At 41.4% G+C, this 21653-nt stretch overlaps 1 protein-coding gene across 1 annotated transcript in view; it reads left to right on the forward strand.

Annotated features, from left to right (window-relative positions):
* Positions 1–1481: 1481 nt before the first annotated feature.
* The window catches only part of METTL24 (methyltransferase like 24), a gene marked incomplete at both ends in the record, with an annotated part of 96453 nt that continues 76281 nt past the window's right edge, over positions 1482–21653 (forward strand). Inside the window, one exon of the mRNA XM_084227894.1 lies at positions 1482–1772. Coding sequence (XP_084084020.1) covers positions 1482–1772 — 291 coding nt within the window. The remainder of the gene's footprint in view (positions 1773–21653) is intronic.

A 21653-nucleotide genomic window follows, 5' to 3' on the forward strand; every position in this document is an offset into this window, starting at 1 on the left:
TGACACTATACCTTATGTTGTTTAAATAGTCAGAGATGTGAGGTATTTCTCTTAGAGTTTGTGCCAAGAAGAAATGTACTTGAATTCTTTAAAACAGAGCTGATCTGCAAAGGCTGGAGAACTGCATCTTTGGGGAAGAAAAAGTCAATCATAAGGAAAGATTCAGGAGCCTGAGTGTCTGATGTGGCAGGGAATGAGTTTAATTGGGTCGAGAAGTTTTGTTAAAGAGAGAAACTGCACCATTACTTTGTACAGTGACAAATTGGGTCTTTCTTTGACCAGGGGGATTTTGGAGATGGAGGCTTCCTACTGAAAATTCCCAAAATTCAAATTGGGGGTGGGGTTTCCTATTATCTTATGTAGATTGTTCCAGGGAGAAAGGGTGGCAGTGTGGGAGTGAGATAGACCCCTCCTAGTCTCACACAGGAACGTGGAAAATGCAAGCATAAAGCATGAAAAAAAAAAAAAAGCATAAAAAAAAATGTGGCCACAAACCCAAACCTAAAACCCAAACCCAGACCTCAAAGGGGTTGTGGGAAAGTGTTCTGCTAACTATTGAAAATGTTACAGCCAACACTGGACTTCAGGCTGAGAGCTTTCAGTCTGAATAATTAAGGTCAAGGTGGTGATGGAAATACCAGCTGGGGAGCATTTTGTGGAAAGATAAATTTGTCACTCTGTATCTCTGCAAGACAGCAGGGAGGTGTGTGTTTGGGGCTAAATTAATTTGATTTACATCATGCCATGGCAACTTCTGTTCCCTCTCTAGCTGCTGTCAGATGTCTTTAGTGGGCTTTTCCCCTCTCCTTCGCCCCCACACATTTCATAACACGGAGAGAAAGCATGGATTAGCTGCAGGCAGAATTTAGAAATGGAATAACTCTAATTTGATTATTCTGCATTGAGTGCTAATCTCTTCTCCCCCTCTCCTTTTTCTTCTTGAGGGGAGAAGTTGTAAACCTGAGCATAAGCGCGATTTCTTTTTATATTGCGCTTACTGGCACAAACTGCTTGACAATCAGACTTGTTCCTTGTAGCAAGGGACCTGGCAGAGCACCTACCCTCCTGTGTTTCTGCAACAATACTAGTACTAGAAAATGAAGTTACGGTCCAGAATCCAGTTAGGAATGTGCCTGTTCTGGCCATAAAGCTTTCAACCCCGCCAGGTTCGGGAAGCCTGGAGCTCGAGGTGGGGGTTCGGGTTCTTGCTCAGCCCAGTTATCTGCACCGCGGGGACCCCCTCCTGGCTCCGTCGCCCCTGGCCCCTGGTTACTTCCAGCGGCCTGGCGCGCTCGACTGGGCAGGATAAGGTTACACCGAGGCTTCCTAGGAGGAGAGGAAGGAAGGCGGGTCCGAGCCCCCGCCCCGGCCCGCGAGGGAGTTCCCTCAGCTGGCAGTTGAGGCCCACGGGGCCGCATCCTCGCTGCCGGCCGGGCGCCACGCGCGGGGGGCTGGGGGCACCCGGGGGGCTGGCCCCCGCCATGGCGCGCGAGAGGCCGCCCGGGAGAGGCTGCGGAGCCTGGCGCCGGTGTCTGTTCGGGGCCGCGCTGCTGCTCGGCCTGAGGCTCTGCGCAGAGCTGGGGCGCTTCGGGCCGCACACCCCAACCCGCAGCGCCCAGGCGGGCCCCGCACCCCAGCCGCCGGGGCCGCACCTGCAGCCCGCGGCCGGCCCTCCGCGGGGCGTCAGCAGGAGGCAGGTGACCTACGTGCGCAGCGGGCGCCGGACGCCCGAGCCCGGCTGCTGCGCCCCGCGCGCGCTTCCCCGCCGGAAGGTCAGTTGCAAACGGTGCAGGTCGGGGCCTGAGACTCGAGTCTTCCTCCCCGACGGCGCTACGGTTCCTCCTCTGGGGGTTCCTCCTCTGGGGGTTCCTCAGGTCACCCCCCTAACTCCTTCCAAAAATTCTGCTGCTGTTTCTCTTACCCTTGGCGCTCAACCCTGCCCCGCTCCTGCAGAGCCCCGATAATTAAGTGGGACGGAGCGACGTTCAGGCAATAATCGACCCACATTTGCTAGTTTCTGCCGTGCAGCCGCCCCCTGCTGCGCGGACATCCGGTGCCGACCACAAAGCCCTTCTCGCGCGGAGGTTTCGTGTTAGTGATGGGAGGGTGAGGGTGGGGGTGGCTGGCCAAGAAGGAGTTGTGGTTTTATCTTCTGTGCGTCTCCCAGTTTTCTCGAGTTTTGGACAAAGCTGAGCGGGTGTCCACTGCAAATTGCTTTTCCGTTGCCTTCATCACGTCTTGAAGATCCACTTCGCAGCCGAATTTTTCTTGACTGTGCAGACTTTGCAGGGCGGTTGGCAGGTGAGAAGTGGAGCCCCCAGCACCACTTAATGGAGAGTTAATTGGAACCTCTAGGTCTGAAGTAATAACCTGGGCTTGTCTTACAACACTCGACAGTGTTGCTCTTCTTACCTCATTAACTTCTTGGCTCACACCTTGTGGAATAGTTCAATTTTAACCTCTGATTGTTGCACCTCTGGCCTCCTACCCTCCTTTCCGAGCGCAGTGATTTACATGACACTTGGCAATGAAAAGATTAAGAACTGCTGGTATAAGCCTGCCTGGTCCTTACACCCATCACCCCCAAGTACGTCCATCTGTCCTCTGGGGCCTTGTCTTTTGGTTGCCTGGCTTCTCTTTTAAAAACTTAAAAAAAAAATTATTTATTTATACAAGCACTGGGTACAGTCAGAAGCGCGGGAGGGTGAGAGAATTCACCGGAGCCAGAGTGGGGAGCAGAGCAGGCAGAAGGACCGAAGCACACTGCTGAGGGGAGCAGCGGGCGGCAGGAGAGGTCTGCGCGCCATGTGGGACCATCCTCCGGTGGCTGGGGAGCAGCCGGGGATCGAACCAGCGCTGCAGAGGCTGCGGGCAGCTTCGCAACCCAGCGCTCAACCGCTGCGCCACCGGGGAGGCCCTTAAAAACGTTTTAAAAATATTCCCTCTCCTCCTTCACCATCTCCTGGGGGAAAGAAAGAAACTCTTCCTTCCATTCTGCTTTCTTTAGCTTCCCAACTTTTTTGACCTACTGTTCAGTATCACCTCCTCATCCATCTCTTGCACTGCTTTCTTTCCTGCTTCCTCTTCTTGGTACTCTTTCTTTTCATACCACTGATGTTCCACTCTCTGTCATCAGTGTTATCTTCTTGGACAAACTCAATCCTCCCCGCCCCCCCCCCAAACCTTATTTCCTATGTAAAGTCTTAATTTGTTCTTCCAGAAGAATGCAGCCACTTCCTTCTTTATGCACCTAACACAATTTTCATGATACCATATTTGCATTTGGTACACATTTGCCCAGAGACTTACTAGGCTCCCTATGCTGCATCTGGAATGGGAGGCACAAAATAAGTTCAATATTCCAGAGGGGGAGGTGCTCAGTACATTAATGTGATCAATGCCATAGGGAAGGTCTTGAATCCAGTCTTGGGACTCAAGAAAGGTTAACAGGGATGGGACAGTTGGTCTAGCTACTGATATTTCCTAAGAGCTCAGGTTTTTTTGTCCTTCTGGATGTTCCTCTGGGTGTCTTTTGTCCTTCTGGTGCCCCATCCCTGATACCCTTGACCCTGCCCTGCACTTCTTCACATCCACTCTCAGCCTCCATTGTTTCTATTGACACCTTCAAGAATCACTTTTAAACCTTAGTCTTCATTTCAGACAACACTGTTGATACCTGGAACCAGTCCTGCAAGTGGAAAGGTTTGGACTGCATAGGCTCGGAAGAGCACTGGAGAGCAAGTTCGCATGCGCCACTCTAGGTGGTTGCTGCTGTGACCGGACGCAAAATCATGGCTTAGATGGGCAGTTGAAGTGGAAGTGTGACAAGTGGTCTGATTCTGAATATTTGGAAAGAAGATGAGGGAGGAGTAGTTTTATTTAGTTTTTTTGTTTTGTTTGTTTTGAGGGGAATGGATGGAAATCAGGAGTCTGTTTTTAAATATGTTGAGTTGGAGATATCCTTTAGACATCCAGTTGGACGTGTCAAATAAGCAGCTGGACATATGAGCCTGGAGTTGAAGGAGTGTCCAGGATGAAGACGGAGACATGGGAATCATCGGTATGCAAGTTGCTTCAAAGCCAGGAGACTGTAGGAGATCAACCAGGGAGTAGGGGTAGTTAATGAGGTGGAGACAGGCACCAGAGTGCTGGGGCTCGGTTTTATTAAAATTAAAATAGAAACAAAGAAAGGCACTATTTGCATAGAGTCCGGCATATTGTGAGCATGTGATAACAGTAGCTTTAATTTTCGCTCATCTATCCTGAGCCTTTAGCCTCAGCCATTCTCTTACTATAATTTGTTATAACCCATTCTCATTCCTTTGACTTTGCTGATTCCTTCACCTGCAGGGCTCTTATCCTCCTGTTCTGTGATTCACGCCCTGTTCATCCTTGAATATCCAGGTCAAGGAATATCACCTGGAAACCTTCCCATACCAGTTGTCTATCCATGCTGATCTTCCCCTGGTCCGGAGTGATGACAGAAATGCATTCTGACTTGTGATTTCTTTCGCACATGTTGTGACCTGGTAATCCATTTCAGAGAGAATGTTTTGTCTACAGAGTTGTTTTTAATGGAAAGGATCACATTGCTGTTGGTGACTCCTAGTAAATGCTCACTTCTGAGACACGAATATGTAAAAAATAAAAGAACCTTTCTACATCAATCTGATGGGTAATTTTTGCTACCCTAAACATTCAGGAAACCATTAAAAAAGGCAAAGCAAATTTATTTGGAATAAAAAAAATCTTATTTGAGGCATACAGATTTAGATAGAACCGATAATGTTTCCCAAGAAGGGATAAAAGTTGAGGTGTTTGGGGAAGAAACAGATGAAATAGGTGGTTAAAAAAAAGAATTAATGTTAACAAGTCTAAAATGTTTTTGGCTATACATACTCTGTTACTGATTCTCTTCTCTGGTAAAAACTCCATCATCATCCGTCCTTGTGATCCAGAAGACTTCTCAAACAATTGTTTGTTTGATGGTTTCTGAAAACAGTTGCTTTATTTGGACAAGTCTAAAGGTCTTTGGCCCAGAACAAACATGACTGATAATGCAATTTCTCCATAATCACTGCTACCTGGCTCCATTTTTAAGATGGCTCCACAAATGTCAACTTTTCACACTCTAAATGTCTTTAGTTAAAAATATATAAGGAAGAAGTGAGCTTATTGCTATTTTTAAAATATTTGTTTTTACCTTCCTCAGGAAAAATTTTCCCCTTGATTTATTTCTCCCTAGCCATTCTGACTTCCCCAGATTCTTAGATAGTAGGAATCTTGAATTTGTTCAAGATTTCATTTTCCCATTTATTTCACAGTTGAGTTAAAATGTTCCTCAAAAGTGGAAAGGTCAGTTATCTAATCTGTTTTGGAAACAGATCTCTTAGCTTTCTGGGATACATCTTGTTCTTTTTTAGTCATTCATCAAGACATGATAAAATAGAAGCTGAATGCACTATTAAAAAATTCATATAGTTAAACTTGGGAAGTTATGTGTTAAACTGCTTGCATCTTATTTAATTTTTTTGTTGTTGTTAAGAATGAAAACAATATTAGTTAGGATCTTGGTTACTTTGCCATAGGCACCTACTAGATTGGTGAAGGGGAACAAGTTCCATTCTATTTTGACGATGGCTTTCTGGGTGGATGAAAACCTACATGAAATAATTGGGTTGCCAAGTGTTTCTTGTCAACATGCTTCCTTTTGCAGGTGTTGGAGGCACAAAAATTCAGCAATTATATTGCCACTTTAATCATAGCTTATACTGCTCTTAAAGAAAATAATCTGTTATAAAAAAGAGAAGTGTAGTCCTCATATAATTCTTTCCCTCTCCCCCCATCTCCTCCTTTCTCCTAACTGTGCAAGAATTAGCTTTAAATATTAAATCCTCTTTGGCATCAGGGATTCTAATCTTAGAGCATTGTAAAGTGAGAGTAAATGATACATGATGGATAGATACTCCCTTTTTTGATTAGGATTACCTGGCAGCACATACATTTTGGTATATTACAGAAGCTTTAAGGGTTTTACCAGACTTCTTAGTCTCCAGATTTTGCATACTGCTACACATGCATAAAAATCGGTCGCCTCCTTGACTCCAGGCTAGTCTCCTAGGAATTCACCCTGGATCACTCTAATTCTTTTTCTTTACTTTCTTTTTTCTGCTTTTTTTCTGTGTTTCTTTTTGGTTTTTCTTTTTTAAATAAACCTTTACTATGAGTCCTGGGGAAGGGGGGGACTTTTGAGGGACTAGGACATAGTCTCCATGCTTTATGCTTCTTTATGAGGACTTGGGTTGATGTTTCTTTTCAGGTTGGCACTCCCCCTACAAGACAGCAGCAAAATATATGGCTCATTTGCACAGAAGAGGCACTCATATAGGAGCCAAACTTCTTGAAGAATTTTTTTCTCTCTTATTGGAGATATTTTACTTGACATTTAATATGTTGGATAGAAAAGTGACTTCTGAGTCACAGAGCTACAGATCTCAGTGATGTTCTGGCTTGGTTTGTTAGTTATAGTTCCTTTGGAACAATATGTCAGAAAAAAAATAGTAGCTGTTTCCTCTTCTCTTGAAAAACCATATGGCAAAACTTGGTCTTTCTTCATCACTTCTGGCTGTGCTCTCCATTTTCTAATTCTGTGATTGTCATCAAAGAGAAAAGATGGCATAATATGTCCCTTGATATATCCAGTTGTCTAAAATGTACTGATTCTTTTCAAAATACTTGAAGGTAGGCTTGAATTGCATGTAAAATATGGCCCAGCTGTAGTTTTCAGCTCCTTGGGTTTTTGCTGTGTACCCACACTTCTGTTCTTTAGGGAACAACATTAATCAGTCCTCTCACACTGTCCTCAGGAGGCAAAGCATTTTCATTTTAAACAAAGTCATTGAGGGTAATTGAATGCATTCCACAATATATGTGGGTGTGAAATAGCAGTTGCTTAGTTTCACAGAGAAAAGCAGGTTTTGATTAAAAGTTTGATGTGCTTTAGGTGGGGAATAGGCCTCTGTATTCCTTTTCCGCCTGCGGCTCCTTGGAGAGCTCTGTGGGGAAAGGCACAGTTAAGGGAGGCTCCATTGTTTTTCAACAGTTGGTGGAGGAGAATTTTGGATTTTGTGTGTTATTTGCCCAGTCCATTTTCTCCAAGGAAAAGAAAGCCCTATCAGTTTTCACGAGTTGGATTTCCTTTTTAGTCTGAAGAGACTCAGAGCCGTGAAGAGAATCAGAGACTGTCAAGGGTGATAGGCATTGAGGTTTTCCATTTGTGCTGTGATACCTTTGGAGTCCTGGTGCTTATAAGGAGCTTGGCTTTTAGTCTGTGATTCATAGAAAGTCACAGGAGCCTGCTTTGTTTAACATGAGAGGCACACATCTACCAGCAATGATAAGCCTCTTTCAAAAGCAGCCACTGAGTTCTTTAGGTAGCTCACATTATTGGCTTGTGGCATTTTCTGCTAAAAGAAGGTGGGAAATTTTGCTGTCCAAGAGAATTTTTCTCCTGCTCAAATGATTAAAACAAAATTGAGTTTTATGAGTCTTATAGTCTAGGACCATATGTAATTTATTTATTTATTTTTAAAGATTTATTTATTTATACAAGAACTGGGGTATAGTCAGAGGTGCGGGAGGGTGAGAGAATTTACCAGAAACAGAGCAGGGAGCAGAACAGACAGACAGATGGAAGACACTGCTGAGGGGAGCAGAGGGCGGGGCAGGAGAGGTCTGCCGCGCCATGTGGGTTTCTCCCTGACCAGCCGGGAATTGAACCCACACTGCAGAGGGTGCGGACAGCTTCACAGCGTGGTGCTTAACCCGCTGTACCACCGGGGAGGCCCCATATGTAATTTAAACTAATAAATAGCAAATTAGGTTGCTAGTTGATGATTCAGGAGGTAAATTTGGCCTGTGAAGATTTTGTTTGAGCCACACAGGGCTTGAAGTATTTGAACATAATTACCTTTCTGTTTCTTTTCATAAAAGAACTGGGGTGTAGGCCAGCAGTGTTGGGGAGGTGAACAGAATCACCAGAGACAGAGTGGGGAGCAGAACAGGCAGATTTACTGAAATACATTGCTAAGGGAGCAGCAGGCAAGATAGGAGATATCTGCTGTGCCATGGGTTAGCTACTTTGCCTGGAATCGTACTCAGGCTGCAGGGATGATAGTGCTGAGACTTAACCCCTAGGTCATTAGGGAGGTCTAACTTAAATACCTTTAATGGGGTATCAGGTGTTCAGTTGAATCCAGCTCAGCATTCTCTCCACTGACATTACCGGCCTGATCTTGGAAGGCACTGGAGGTTGTGACCCTAAGCCGATGTCAAAAGTAGCAATTGTTTTACCTAAAAAGAGACACGTGAGGTTAATGCTGCTAAGCTCAGTGGCAGCATGGCACATAAATTGCACAGAAGCCTAAGGTTCTTTTATGTCATTCCTATTAAAGAAAGATGAGTTAGCTAAGGCCAGAGATATTGGGGGAGTAAGATTGTACATATCAACTGAAATAATCACCACTGTGAAGCAAATTCAAAGTTCAGTGAAAGGGAAATTTATGAGAGGTTATGCAGAGCCAAACTGAAGACCCAGCTGGGGAGACCAGTGTCAGATTACTTTGAGTGACTGGCTGCCACCTTTCGGTTTTTTGGCCTCTGTTTACATAGGTAAGATATAGGCACAGGAAGAATACAAAACTGCTTTTTAAAAATTCTGAACAAAAGAAAGAAGGTATCAAGTTGATTTGTAACATTTTCAGTTAATTAAAGTAGGTTAGTGCCTAACAAAGTTAATTAATTGATAAAAGAGCACTGTTGATAACATCAAAACAATTCCTTGATCTTATGGTGCTGAATTAACCAGAACTCTGTTTGGGAAGATGTAAGGACCAAAGTCTATTTGAATCTCTTATTCTAAAAGCTTCCTCTAGATGTGAGACACATTCAGGCTATTATCACATGCTCCTTCTTCCTGCAGCTGGCAAACATGATTGGGGTTTGGTCTGTGGACTTTTCCAACCATTTCTTTGTTTCTCACCACAGGATTCTTCATAGCAAACAAGAGCCATTGTTCTGCCAACTCCTACCTCTTGAGGCAGCCCTGGGAAGGTGGAGGTAGACATTTCCCAACAGAAGAAGATGTAGAATTTTCTTTTCTTGGTATACATAGGGGTGTACACTTAATGTAGTGTTCTTTTGGTTATAAACAAGTAAAATTACCTCGCTTATGCAAAAAAAAAAAAAAGTTAAAGAAATTTATTGGGAAAACTTGGAAATTTCTCGCTGGGGTGGAGAGGAGTTAAATGGCCACCAGATGGGGGAGAAAGGGACTAGGATTGCTCGGAAAAGTCAGCTCTCCACATTCCTTGACCTTCTCCCTAAGTGTTACTCACCTCCTTTGACTCGCAGCTGGTCTCCTAGATCTTCACCCTGGATTGTCCATTTCTAGTCACAAGCTGCAAACATAGACCAAGGGCCGCTTTCTCTGTCCTGGAAACCATTATTCTTAGAGAAGTGGGAAACCTTCTCTAAATTATTCAAAGAAGTCAGATCCTTGGGATTCCTTAACCATTCAGTACAATTATTCCAGTTTTGCCCTTAGGCTTTTGTTTTTTCATCTTACTGTGTTCTTCCAACTAGTTCCACTCAGGGATCTTGGGCCTGGCATCTAGAAATAGAATATAGGGGTTTTTCTTTGTTTTTAATTTTTAAAAATAATCCCAGAGTTTAGTGCCCCTTCCTCTCTCTATGTGTGTTTCTTGGCTAGCTATCTAGGTGTATTCTTATAGAAAATCTTATTTCCACGTAGTGTCTGGTAATAAGTTGGCAAAAAAATCTGATTTTGTCATTCAGTTGGGTAGAGGTGCATGGGATCTATGTCCATGCAGTATTTTTTCTTTTTCTTTTTAAGTAAAAAGTTATTTGTGAGAACTTTCAGTAGAGAAAGTAAATATGATCAGTATTCAGTCCATAACCCCCTTTAGGGGGTCTCAAGCCAAAGTTAGAGTCTTAAGCTCATTTTTTTTTTCCATCTATATGGGGAGTTACTTTGCCCCCCACCCCCCAAAAAGAAAAGAAATGAAAAGAAAATCTCTCGGGGCATCTGAATATTTATTGCTCCCTTTGAAACTGTCTAGTTTGAGATTCTTTTAACATCTGGTTACTTCTGTATCAGGACTGTCTTGGTTGCAAGTTACAGAACCCAATGAAAATAGTAAAGCCATGTGTTCTTTGGAAGGGTGCTCCACTAGAACTGAAGACAAAGCTGTAGATACCAGGAAGACTCTCGGAACTTGGTTACAGAGTAAAATGAGCACTGATGACCTTAGTTATCTGTTGTCATAGATGTAGTGGGTATTTATTATTCTTTTCTGCCATACCTTTGAATGCCCTTCTTGTGTTTGAGGAATTCTCCATCTTTCTGCAAAAAAAAAATTTCTACTTTTCCTTGTACGTCGTGTGACTGAGGCTTCACCATTCAGATATACCTGCATGAGAGTTTAGATTGTACCTTAGTGATTCAAAGAAGCAGGTGGGACGCGGTGACTGAAGTTCTAGCAGAGGTTTTTGGCACCCGGGGTGGTGACGTGAGTGGTGGTGTCTGTTTCTAGTGGGGGGTGGGGCAGTGCTCTCTGCACTCAGCTACGATGATGTTCCTGCTCTTGAGATTCTGTAAGCTAAGAAATCAATTCCTTTTCAACTTCACTTGCCAGAGTGTTTTCTATTGTTTACTAGTAAGAACCTTGACAGATCAATAAATTAGAACTGGCTGTTTGGAAGCTTACAACTGTGGCTTTCCCTTTTCAATTTTGCTTTAGTCTATTTAATTCAGATTTTGGAACATGATTGGGGTCCCAGGGAACCATGGGCTGAGAGACCTTCCCCTGACAATATAATAACATTTAGCTTCGACACAAAATGACACAGATCTGCTAACTTATCACTGGAGACATCAGGCCCCTTTTCATGGTGACATTTGTCAGTGTATTGGGCAGGAGGCACATGTTTACGTCGAGATCTCAATCAACCCTCAACTTTCAGGGCTCAAATTAATGGGTGTTTATTTCTTGCTCATGCTCCATTGCTTGTGGGTGGGGTATGGGTATTGCTCTGTGCAGTCATGGTCCTCTCCCGAGACCCCAGGCTGGTAGCACAGCCACCATCTGGAACATTGCCTGGGCAGCTGGGTGGGTGCTCTGGAGAGTGTCACATGGCATTATTAAATGTCCTGGCTGGAAGCCACACATGCCACTGCTGCACTGCTGCTCATGATCTGGAACGTGCCAGAGATGGTCTCTGGGCCCTACCTAACGCAAGAGGTCAAAGGTCTGCCGTGTGCTCAGAAGTCAGAGAGCTATAAAAGTTTGGTGAGCAGCACTTAAGGCCATCACAGTAAGGTAGCCCTTCAATCATCCATATCTAAATGGACATAGCTTAGGTTCTGTTTCATGTTTGCTGTTTTGAATGCCTCACTGAAACTGCACATTCGGCAGTATTAAATAAAGCACAGGAGGTTCTTTTTCAGGGGACCTAGATCTAAAATGAAGCAGACGTCTGAATTTAGCAGAACAGTAAAATAAAGCAAGACTTGACTTACATCTTGTAAACAGTGCCGTGGTATGTCCTGGAGTTTGTTAAATGCAGTGAGTCTTGCTCACTTTGTTTATGTTAGATGCTTTACATGGAGCAGTTATAGGATGATGGTGTGCAGGTCTTTTTTTTTTTCTCCTGGGAAAAGAGGCAAGTTATGGCGATACATAAAGCCATAAATGTAAATGAACTAAAGGCCTCTAGTGAGATGATTCAAACTCCATGTTTAATTCCATCTTCATGGAGATTGCTTGCTCATTTTTAGTTGGAACAAGTTGAGAGACTTCCAAGTGTGTTTTCGGCCTCTGGCCACAAAATCAGAGGCTACATTTGTGTTGCTTCAAGTTTGCTTTTAGTTTTTTTTTTTTGCCTACTTTGGGTAGAGCACAGAAAATCACTTAAAATCTTAATTAGCAAAATGCACAACCATCAAGTGCAGAGTGATTAGGGCACGTGTAGAAGGAGCCTCTTCATTCAGCAGTTTAAGGGGCAGAACATGAGAGAAGCCAGCAAAGTCACACATACCTTCCTTGGAGACCTAACTATGTGGACTTAACAAATGTCATGAAAGTCCTTCACTATATGCAGCATTACCTATAAGATGGGCTCATATTTATTACACTTGAGATCAGATATTTAAATTCTTCTCCGGGCCTCCCTGGTAGTGCAGGTGGTTGAGCGCAGCGCTGTGAAGCTGTTTGCAGCCTCTACAGTGCCGGTTCTATCCCCGTTGGCCACGGAGCAACCCACATGGCGTGGCAGACCTCTCCAATATTGCCCTCTGCTCCCCTTATCAGTGTATTTCGTCAGTCTGCCTGTTCTGTTCCCCACTCTGTCTGTGGTGAATCCTCTCTCCCTCCCCTCCCGCACATCTGGCCTGTACCCTGGTTTTTATATAAATAAATTTAAATCTTTTAAAAAAATAAATTCTGCTCCTCTGCTTACTGGATTTAGTTTCCTTCTCTGTAAAATGGTAGTACTTGACTGACAGAATTGTGAAGATTTAGACAAAGTCATGTTGGTGTATGTAGATGGCACTTGGGAAGGTTGACTCTTGAACCCTTGAACACTTCCCAGTGGAAAATCCAGGTTAACTTTTGACTTTGCAAAACTTAATTAAGTCATCCCTGATATCTTCAGGGAATTGGTTTCATGGTGCCACTTATCCTTCACCCCTCCCAGCCTCCCAGGCAGAGACCAAAATCACTGGAGGTTCAAGTCCCTTAGAGTCAGCTCTCTTAGTTTCACATTCTTGGGTTCAACCAACCAAATCTGACATCCAAGGTTGGAATTTGTTAATGCAGAATCCATGGATAGAAAAAGTCTACGTGTAAGTGGATGAAGTCCAAACCTGTGTTCTCAAGAGTCAATGGTTGTAACTAAGTGCAGATCATCTCTGTCCATTTTGTGTTGCCAGCTGGGATGCTGGTTTCTGAACATCAAAAAGGCATAGATGAGATATAAAACCCAATATTCACTGGAATTTTACTTTTATGCTTGAAATTTAAAGCATGTATAATATGCTCAGCCATCAAATGTGTGATGTACATGTATTTTTTCATTTATTTATTTATTATAGAGGCATGTTTTTATTTATTTGTTTGTTTATACATGCACTGGGTACAGTCAGAAGCGCGGGAGGATGAGAGAATTCACCAGAGCCAGAGTGGGGAGCAAAGCAGGCTGAAGGACCAAAGTACACTGCTGAGGGGAGCAGCGGGCGGCAGGAGAGGTCTGCGCGCCATGTGGGACCCTCCTCTGATGGCCGGGGAGCAGCCGGGGATCGAACCGGTGCTGCAGAGGCCACGGGCAGCTTTGCAACCCAGCGCTCAACCGTTGCGCCACTGGGGAGGCCCGATGTACATGTATTTTTAATCTTAAATGAAAGCTTGCAGTAGCTAGCAAAATTCAGTTAGCATCTTTGTTATAAATGTATTCCCCATAGAATGCATTTGCTATAAAATTGTTAAGTCTTACCTGTTCACTTTGGTTTGTGATTCCCCCAAGGGGGGGGAAAAAAACTTAGTATCTTTTATAACATGCTGTTAAATTCAACCTGTATTAGGATTGACTATATGAATGTGTTTCCAAGCTTTAGAAATAGAATTTTCATGGAAAAGAATGTTTACTAATCTCCTACTAACTGTGTCACTTACTATATAACTCTGCTACTTCTTTAGTTCAGGAGAGGTCAGTGGCATAATTGCAGGTGAAAGAGTTAATTGCTATGCTATTGTTCTTGTCCACATTTTCGCCGATGAAGTGCTTCTTCTTATTCTTGATACTTTAGGTGCATTTTAAAGATAAACTCAATTTAACCAGCCCAACAACCAAAATATAAGCAGGGCTCCTGCACACATGGTATTATGGAAATATAAGGTCTTTAGGAAACATCCAATGTTAGTGGGACAGGAGGAGTGGCCACCATGCTAGGGGAGTTACATATATTCTTTCAGTTACTTCTCTCACAAGCAAACCTGTGAGGTAGGAATTGTCCTCATTTTACAGACAGGAAGCAGATACCAGGAGACATCAGTACATTTGGAGATGATGTAGCTATAATGGATGGAATAAGGCTTAAATGAAAAATTCATGGCGTGTTCAGTTTATCTCCTGGGATGCACAACTAACAATGAATTGTCACATTAAAGTAGATTTACTAGATAAAATGAAAATCTTTTTGTAAACAAAGGATACAATAAAGTTAAAAGGCAAATTATGGACTGGGAGAAGATATTCACAATGCATATCACCAATAAAAGATTAATATTTAAAATTTCAAAAGAACACTAACAAAACAGTAAGAAAAAGATCACAGAAGAGGGAATAGCCATGGAATTAAATAGGAATTGGCAGAAAAGAAAACCTAAAATACCAAGTACATATATATTTGTATATTTGTGTGCATACGTATGTATATATGTATGTATGTGTATATGTATATATGTGTGTGCTTGTATATATGCATGCATGTATATATGTTCATGTGCACACACACATATAGGTTATACATGAGTTTATATATGTGTGTGTATGTAAGTTTTCTTGCCCATTGGAACTTTCTTACTGACTATATTGGTTTTTTTAGGCTGCTGTTCCATTGATCCTGCTTCTTTAATCTAGACATCAATTCCTTTCTTCCATTCTCAAGCTTTCAAACCTGTATTCTCTACCCTATTCTGCTGAGCTTCCAGCAACAAATCCTACATACATGTCATTTTTGTACTCAGGTGATTTAGCTCCCTCTGTTTTCCTCTCTCCTTCCAAGCCTGACCTAGAGATAATTCTGCAACTCTGGCAGGAAGGCAGAAGTAGCTACAAACAGTCATAGTCTTAAAAAAAATCATGTTTTCTCCATCCTTGCTACTCCATCCTGGCAACCATTAGCCCACTTCCTATCTCCATAAATTTGCCTAATCTATTTTTTTAAAATAGTGTAATGCAACATACGGTCTTTGAAGACTGTCTTCTTTCAATTAGCATTGTTTTCAAGGTTCACCCATGCTGTAGCATGTGTTAGGACTTCATTCCTTTATATAGCTGTATTGTATTCCATTATATGGAATTCATATAATATGCTTGGCACAGCACCTCAGGTGTTGTGGGCACAGATCGCATGTTGATTGTTGTTACTGGGAGGATTGTGTAAACTTAGGTCCAGTGCTGCTCCCCCATCCTGGTGATGGCTACTGCTCTTTTATGGTATAGGGGAAACGTAGTATTAGTGGCATTTTGGGGTCAGCACTATGTTTTTTCATGCGGAATCCCTTTTTTCCTTCATACACATCTGCATTTTCCTCTTTGACTTTTAACTTTTGTCTGCCATGGCAATGAGGCTGCTGACATGAACATTGTGGTTCAAGAGTACCTTGAAATGACCTAACAATTACTCTTCTAGAATATACCCAAGAGAATCAAAGAGATATTTTCTCACAAAACTTGTACACAAATATTTATAGCAGCATGAGTCATAAGAGGCAGAAGTTGGAAGCAACATAAATGTTCATCAACTGATGAATGGGTACACAAAATATGGTATATCCATATAATGGAATACAATACAGCTATATAAAGGAATGAAGTCCTAACACATGCTACAGCATGGGTGAACCTTGAAAACAATGCTAATTGAAAGAAGACAGTCTTCAAAGACCGTCTGTTGCATTACACTATTTTAAAAAAATAGATTAGGCAAATTTATGGAGATAGGAAGTGGGCTAATGGTTGCCAGGGGCTGGGGGTGGAGGGAAGGAGGAATGACTGCTACTAGGAACAGGGATTCTTTTTGAGTTGATAAAAATATTCTGAAACTAGATAGTGATGATGGCTGTACAATCTGTGTCTATATTACAAGTCATTGAATTGTTTATTTTAAAATGGTAAATTTCATTGAATAAGAATTATATCTGAGTTAAAAAATGCTGAGAAGTCTATGGGGTGAATGACAGGTGTGAAACTACCTGTTTTTTGCTGTTTAGGTAAAGGTGAATTTACTGTGAGCGTTCCCTGGGGGCCCAGCCTGATTTTGCTCACTCCTGGGCATGGGAGTTTTCAGTCTGTTTCGTTCTTAGGAAGCACCTGACTTGGCCTCTTAGGAGTGGGCACCTGGATACTTATGAACTTCCTGTTGTTCACTCTCCCAGTAGCTTCCCATATTCTGCAGATGCATTGCAGAATCAGACACATGCAGTCTGGCAAGAGGAACCCAGATATTGCTTGGTATTTGCCAGATAAGGGAGAAGTGTGAGCTTGCTTGACAAATAGTACATCAGCTTTTTGCATAAAGCACTGACACAGAGCAAAGGGATTTGTCAAAAGATGTGACTGAATACCTGTCCACCCATTGCACTTACATGTGTGAGTTACTTTTTAAAGATTTATTTATTTATTTATACAAGAACTGGGTACAGGCCAGATGTGTGGGAGGGTGAGATGATTCACCAGAGACAGAGTGGGGAACAGAACAGGCAGACTGACAAAATACACTGCTGAGGGGAGCAGTGGGTGAGACAGGAGAGGTCTGCCACACCATGTGAGTTTCTCCACAGCTGGCGGGGATCGAACTGGCGCTTCAGAGGCTGCGGACAGCTTCACAGTGCTGCGCTCAACCACCTGCACCACCAGGGAGGCCCGACTTCATCTACTGTGGCTCTTCCTTCTCACCTTCACTTTCACCCATATGTCCCTTGTCCCCTCATTTGTAATGATTTGTGTGCAGGGAGCATGCTATACATTTTGGAGGGTGTTTGTATTGGCGGGAACAACAGTTATACCAACACCTCACTACTTTTATATAACTCTTCCCAGCTTGTAAAGGCTTGTTCTGTTGTTATCCCAAGTGGTTCTCATAATAGTCTTAATGAGGTGGATTTATTTCCATCCTACCAAGATTGAATCTGTGGACTGGTTCAAGGTAAACAGGGATTATAACACATGTTGGCTAAGGGCGTATTTAATATTGTTTCTATTCTGTACTGTGGCTACTTCCTTGTGGAATTCTGAATGTCAGAAAAATATGTTGATTTCTGTAGCTTTTAAGTTTGATATTAAAGTTTCTCAGATATTTTCCAAGTCAACTAATATATTTTTAAGCTTAATTTTAGCAATTTTGTCAGGTTGAAATTTCAAGCATGCCTTAAATTGCTAAAGAACAAATCTGAACTGATTATATAATTAGGATCTGGAATGTACTTTTGTATAGTGAATATTCATTTTGTACAGAAATAGTAAAAAAATGGCTTATTTAACTAATGTGCACTTAGAGGACATCAACCTCAATCAGGAGAAGCAGACAGCTACATCAGTTCTGAAACTGAAGTGCTTGAATTTTATATGGGTACCCTGGATACAGAGAATTGTTTTGGAAAACCTGAATGCTTGGGCCTTATTCCTGGACAGAAAATGTTCTTATTTGTAAAGCCAAACTACCAGCACAGATCGGAGCCTGCTTAACACAAACACTATTGTATCCTTCCTTGTTATGGAATAGGAATAGGAAGAGCACTACTTCTATGTATAATTTAATACTTAGAAAATATATAGGCAAGTCAGAATGCTGGTAATTAAAATAAAGGCACATACATTTGGTCAAGTCATTAACCTAATAGGAAAAACAGGTAAAAAGTGCTCTTAAGGTTTTAAAAAAAAATGCCTTAATAACAAAACCATAAGGAACAGAAGTGGGTAAGGGAAATTTAATTTTTTTGTGTTTTGATCCAAGGCGTTCTTAGAGTTATTTTGAAACCAGAAATTTTCAATTTAAAAATAGAAGTGAAGAAATGGGAACAGATTGGAGTTAGGAGAGACAGGAATTAGAGGAAGAGAGAAATACAACAGGAAGACTCGTACAGGGAGTGTTTATGTTCAATTTCTTCTCCAATTTCCTCTGTACTGTGTAGACAACTCGGATGGTGAAGACTGGAACTGAGTTCAGAACAGTGATTCTTTAAATTTTTTGAGTTCTGAAAATTTGATGAAAACAGTGTGATGGAAGCTGTGGACCGGCATTGCAGAATACTGAGCCCATCTGCTTGCATACACATATGTGTGCAATTGATTTCAGGGGTTCATAGACTTTATGCAGCCCTAAATTTTAATCTGAAAGTGGCTCAAAATCACCCATCAGCGTTTTCAGAACAGACACCTCAGTGTCCCCTGCTCCAAGCTTCCTGAAAAGGAGCACTGATTCTGTCAAGGAGGCACAAGTGCTAGGTGGAGACACCTTCAGTTATGATTGGCATGGTTTATTCCCAAAGTTGGGGTGGCTGCTTCAATATTTGTGTTGACCATTAGCTGAGAGATGCCTGGGACTGATGGCTTCTCTCTCCTGGTGTCACCTCACTATTGCCTGGGCTGAACTCAAGGGGCTGGGGAGGCCGACAGCCTGTAGTCGCCCCCACCTGGGCCTGGCCTGGTGCTAAGATGGGTGGCCCTATGGAAGGCCTGCTTTGCCATCTTCTTAAGTCAGACCTTGAAGAAAAGCCATGTTTTGTTTTTAGAAGAGTAACTAATTGTTCCTCCCTTCTATCCTTCTATTGATTTTTGTGATATTTCATTTGTACACATGTGCCTGTTCTCTACTATAAAAATGTTGAATGCCAAAAAAATTATTTAAAAAGAAAAATTCATGGTTTCTTGAGATAGTAAATGTGGGGGAAGTTACAGGGCCTCTCTTCATCTCTTCCTCCTTATCCTCAGTCCTGTTCTATGTTGATGTTCCTGTACAGGGAGATTAGTCTAACATCTTTCTAAGCTGACTCATAACATTGTGCTGCCTCCACCTATGCACTTGTGGAATCTCTACAACCATTTAGTTAGCAAATTGAGTAGAAACCTCATATCCAAAGTCATTATTTGCAATAATCAGTGTTAGAGAAGGTGGTTAAAACTGTGAACCACAAAAAGTATACATACACAGTTTGTTGCAGCTTAAAATATGTGCACATGGATTCTTTGGCTGGTCTTTTGATGTGTATATCACCTCTGGCTGGCTGGAGTTCTGGACTTCCTTGCTAAATCTCATCTCAGCTGTATCACCCACCATTTTCAGTTTTGGTTTCTTTAAAGTAGAGCAAGAACTGTGAAGCAATCTGTGTGCAGAACACCTCTAAATTTCAGTGATTTTGTCATTCTCTTTTACAGTTACTTCATCCATACCTTTGCAACAGTATTTAAAAATAAGAGTTAGCTCACTTTTAAAAATTGACTTGTTTTTCATAAAAATCAAACTTCTTTGTTGTGCACAGATTTCATCAGTTTACTTAAATTCTAATTAAATTTTGTATTTTCAATACCTTGTACAACTGATATAAACTTGTTTAGAAATAAATCAAATGACTCCTGGTAAAAAAAACAGTTAAATTGGTAGTAGCAGGTGTGTCCAAATAGAGAAGATGATGCTTGTCAGTTAACCTGGCAGGCTGGTTTTGTAGAGATGGTTTAAGAGAGCTGCTATTGTAACACATGTCAGAAAAAGTAAAAACTGTGCCCCATGTTTTAAATTATGTTGAAATTTATTTTATTTGTAAAATAAATTCCTATAAAGAGGAATGGATTTGCTTATCTTTAAGGGACTCTGCACAGCGTTGTTGTGCAGTTGAATGATTAGAACTAGATTAGAGTTGTTATTAACAGGTTAATATCTATAAGATTTTGTGGGGTAAACCTCCCATAACAAACCTCCCTTTACCTGAACAATTAATTTTTCTTCACTTAACAAATAAAATTTAGAAACAAACCTAGCTTCAAGGTTACCTACCTGAAAATAGAGTTTCAGTATGATAGAAATGCTCTATGCTCTTCTTACCAAATAGATTTGGATAAAACCTAACTATGATAGCAAGAATATGTACAGATTGAGCTTAAATTTTTTGATAACTGCTATGTAAATATGTATTAACATCTATCGGAGTGAATGTTGATTTTTAAGCAATGTTTTAAATTCTCAAAAATTCTTTCTTGCAGTTTCTTTCAAGATTCCTACTAAACTCCTTGTCATATCTGGTTTTATTTCAATTTGAAAAAAGCTGGGTCAGAGACACTAAGAGTTTATAATAATATGTTTCCAGCTAAATAAATAAATAGTATTTATATTTAGTTAGATTAAGGTAGTACCATGAAGCCCAGCTAGTGAATTTTCATATGTTTTTCCAATCAAAACATTGTTTTCAATCTCAAGAATTATATCATGTTCTTCCTCCCTGGCATTTAAATAAATGTAAAAATGTCTCTTGGACTCATTTCTGTGGGCGATTGTAAAAGAAATGAAACACATGGTGTCCTCACAAGTCTTGTAGTCTGGTTAGAGAAAAAAGTGACACACTTGAAACAGATTTACTAAACATTTGATTAAGTATAAAATGACAAGTACAAGCAATAATTGCTGAAGCACCTGCTTTGCATAGTTTATTTTGCAAGAGTAGAGGCTTAGTAATTAAGAAATTTGAAGGAAGTATATGGGAATAAAACTGGATCCTGAACAGTAAATGGAATTTGAATTGATTAGTCTGTAGGGGAGAGAATTCTGGGTGAGAGGAAAAAGAAGCAGAATACTATGTTAGGGGCAGGGTGCACTTAGAAAACAGGCCAAAGAGTAGGATTTGTCTTGTACTTCCTTATGGTCTTTATCTGAACACTTCTTAACGTCGCTAAGTCTTGACTTAACAGTAATTATCTTTTGTTACACTTCTTTTCATTCCCTATCCAAAAATCTCTATAATCAGATTGTAAGAGATTAAAGCATTTATTTATTTGAGAATAGTAATTGTGATTCAGGTCCATGAAGGGCAGTCCCAGAGTATATACCATCAAGCTCAGAGTGGAGGGGGGCTTTAAGGATCACGCAGAGAAGTGCTCTGAGTTTATGTCATTTGTTGTGAAACTTTTGGGTTTGTTTCATCTGCTTATTCATGACTGATAGATGAAAGTCTCCAGAGAGAAGGCTGCAGTGTAGGGGTCTGTTGTCATGATCAGCGAATGTTCTCGTTTTTATTTGTATTTTGTGGTGATCAAATTGCTGGTCAAACTGTTTAATTTTTATCTAGACATATTAACATGGCATTTAATAACAAGATGCAGACTGACTTGAAACAGGTTCCTCACCTCTAGATCAGTGATGTATTCTGGCCCATCATTGAATCTCTGATGGTGTGTCATTGGGAAAATTCTGTGGTGATGCATTTGTAATGATGACAACCTTTTTGTACTGAGTGCCTTTTAGGTACTTGTACCAGTCAGGATAAGCTAGGTTATGCTGCAGCAAGAAACATCCTCAAAATTTTAAATTAAAATTCAATTGAATTAAAAAACAAAATTTTATTCCTCAATCATGTCACATGTCTGGTGACATGTGGTAGTGAGGTACGATTGGAGTTAATGCAGGATCTCAGCCTCTTACTGTCATTTAGGGATTCTGGTTGATCACATTTCAACTTAGATATACCATTGCCATTCATTGCAAGGCCTGAATCCTTTCTCTTGACATATTTTAATCCTCCTTTGAACCTCACTAACAAATCATCATTCATGAAATTTTTGTAGTCACTGGTGAGCTATATAGTATG

This window comes from Talpa europaea (genome assembly GCF_964194135.1).
Source record: "Talpa europaea genome assembly, chromosome: 2".
In the NCBI taxonomy this organism is placed as follows: Eukaryota; Metazoa; Chordata; class Mammalia; order Eulipotyphla; family Talpidae; genus Talpa; species Talpa europaea.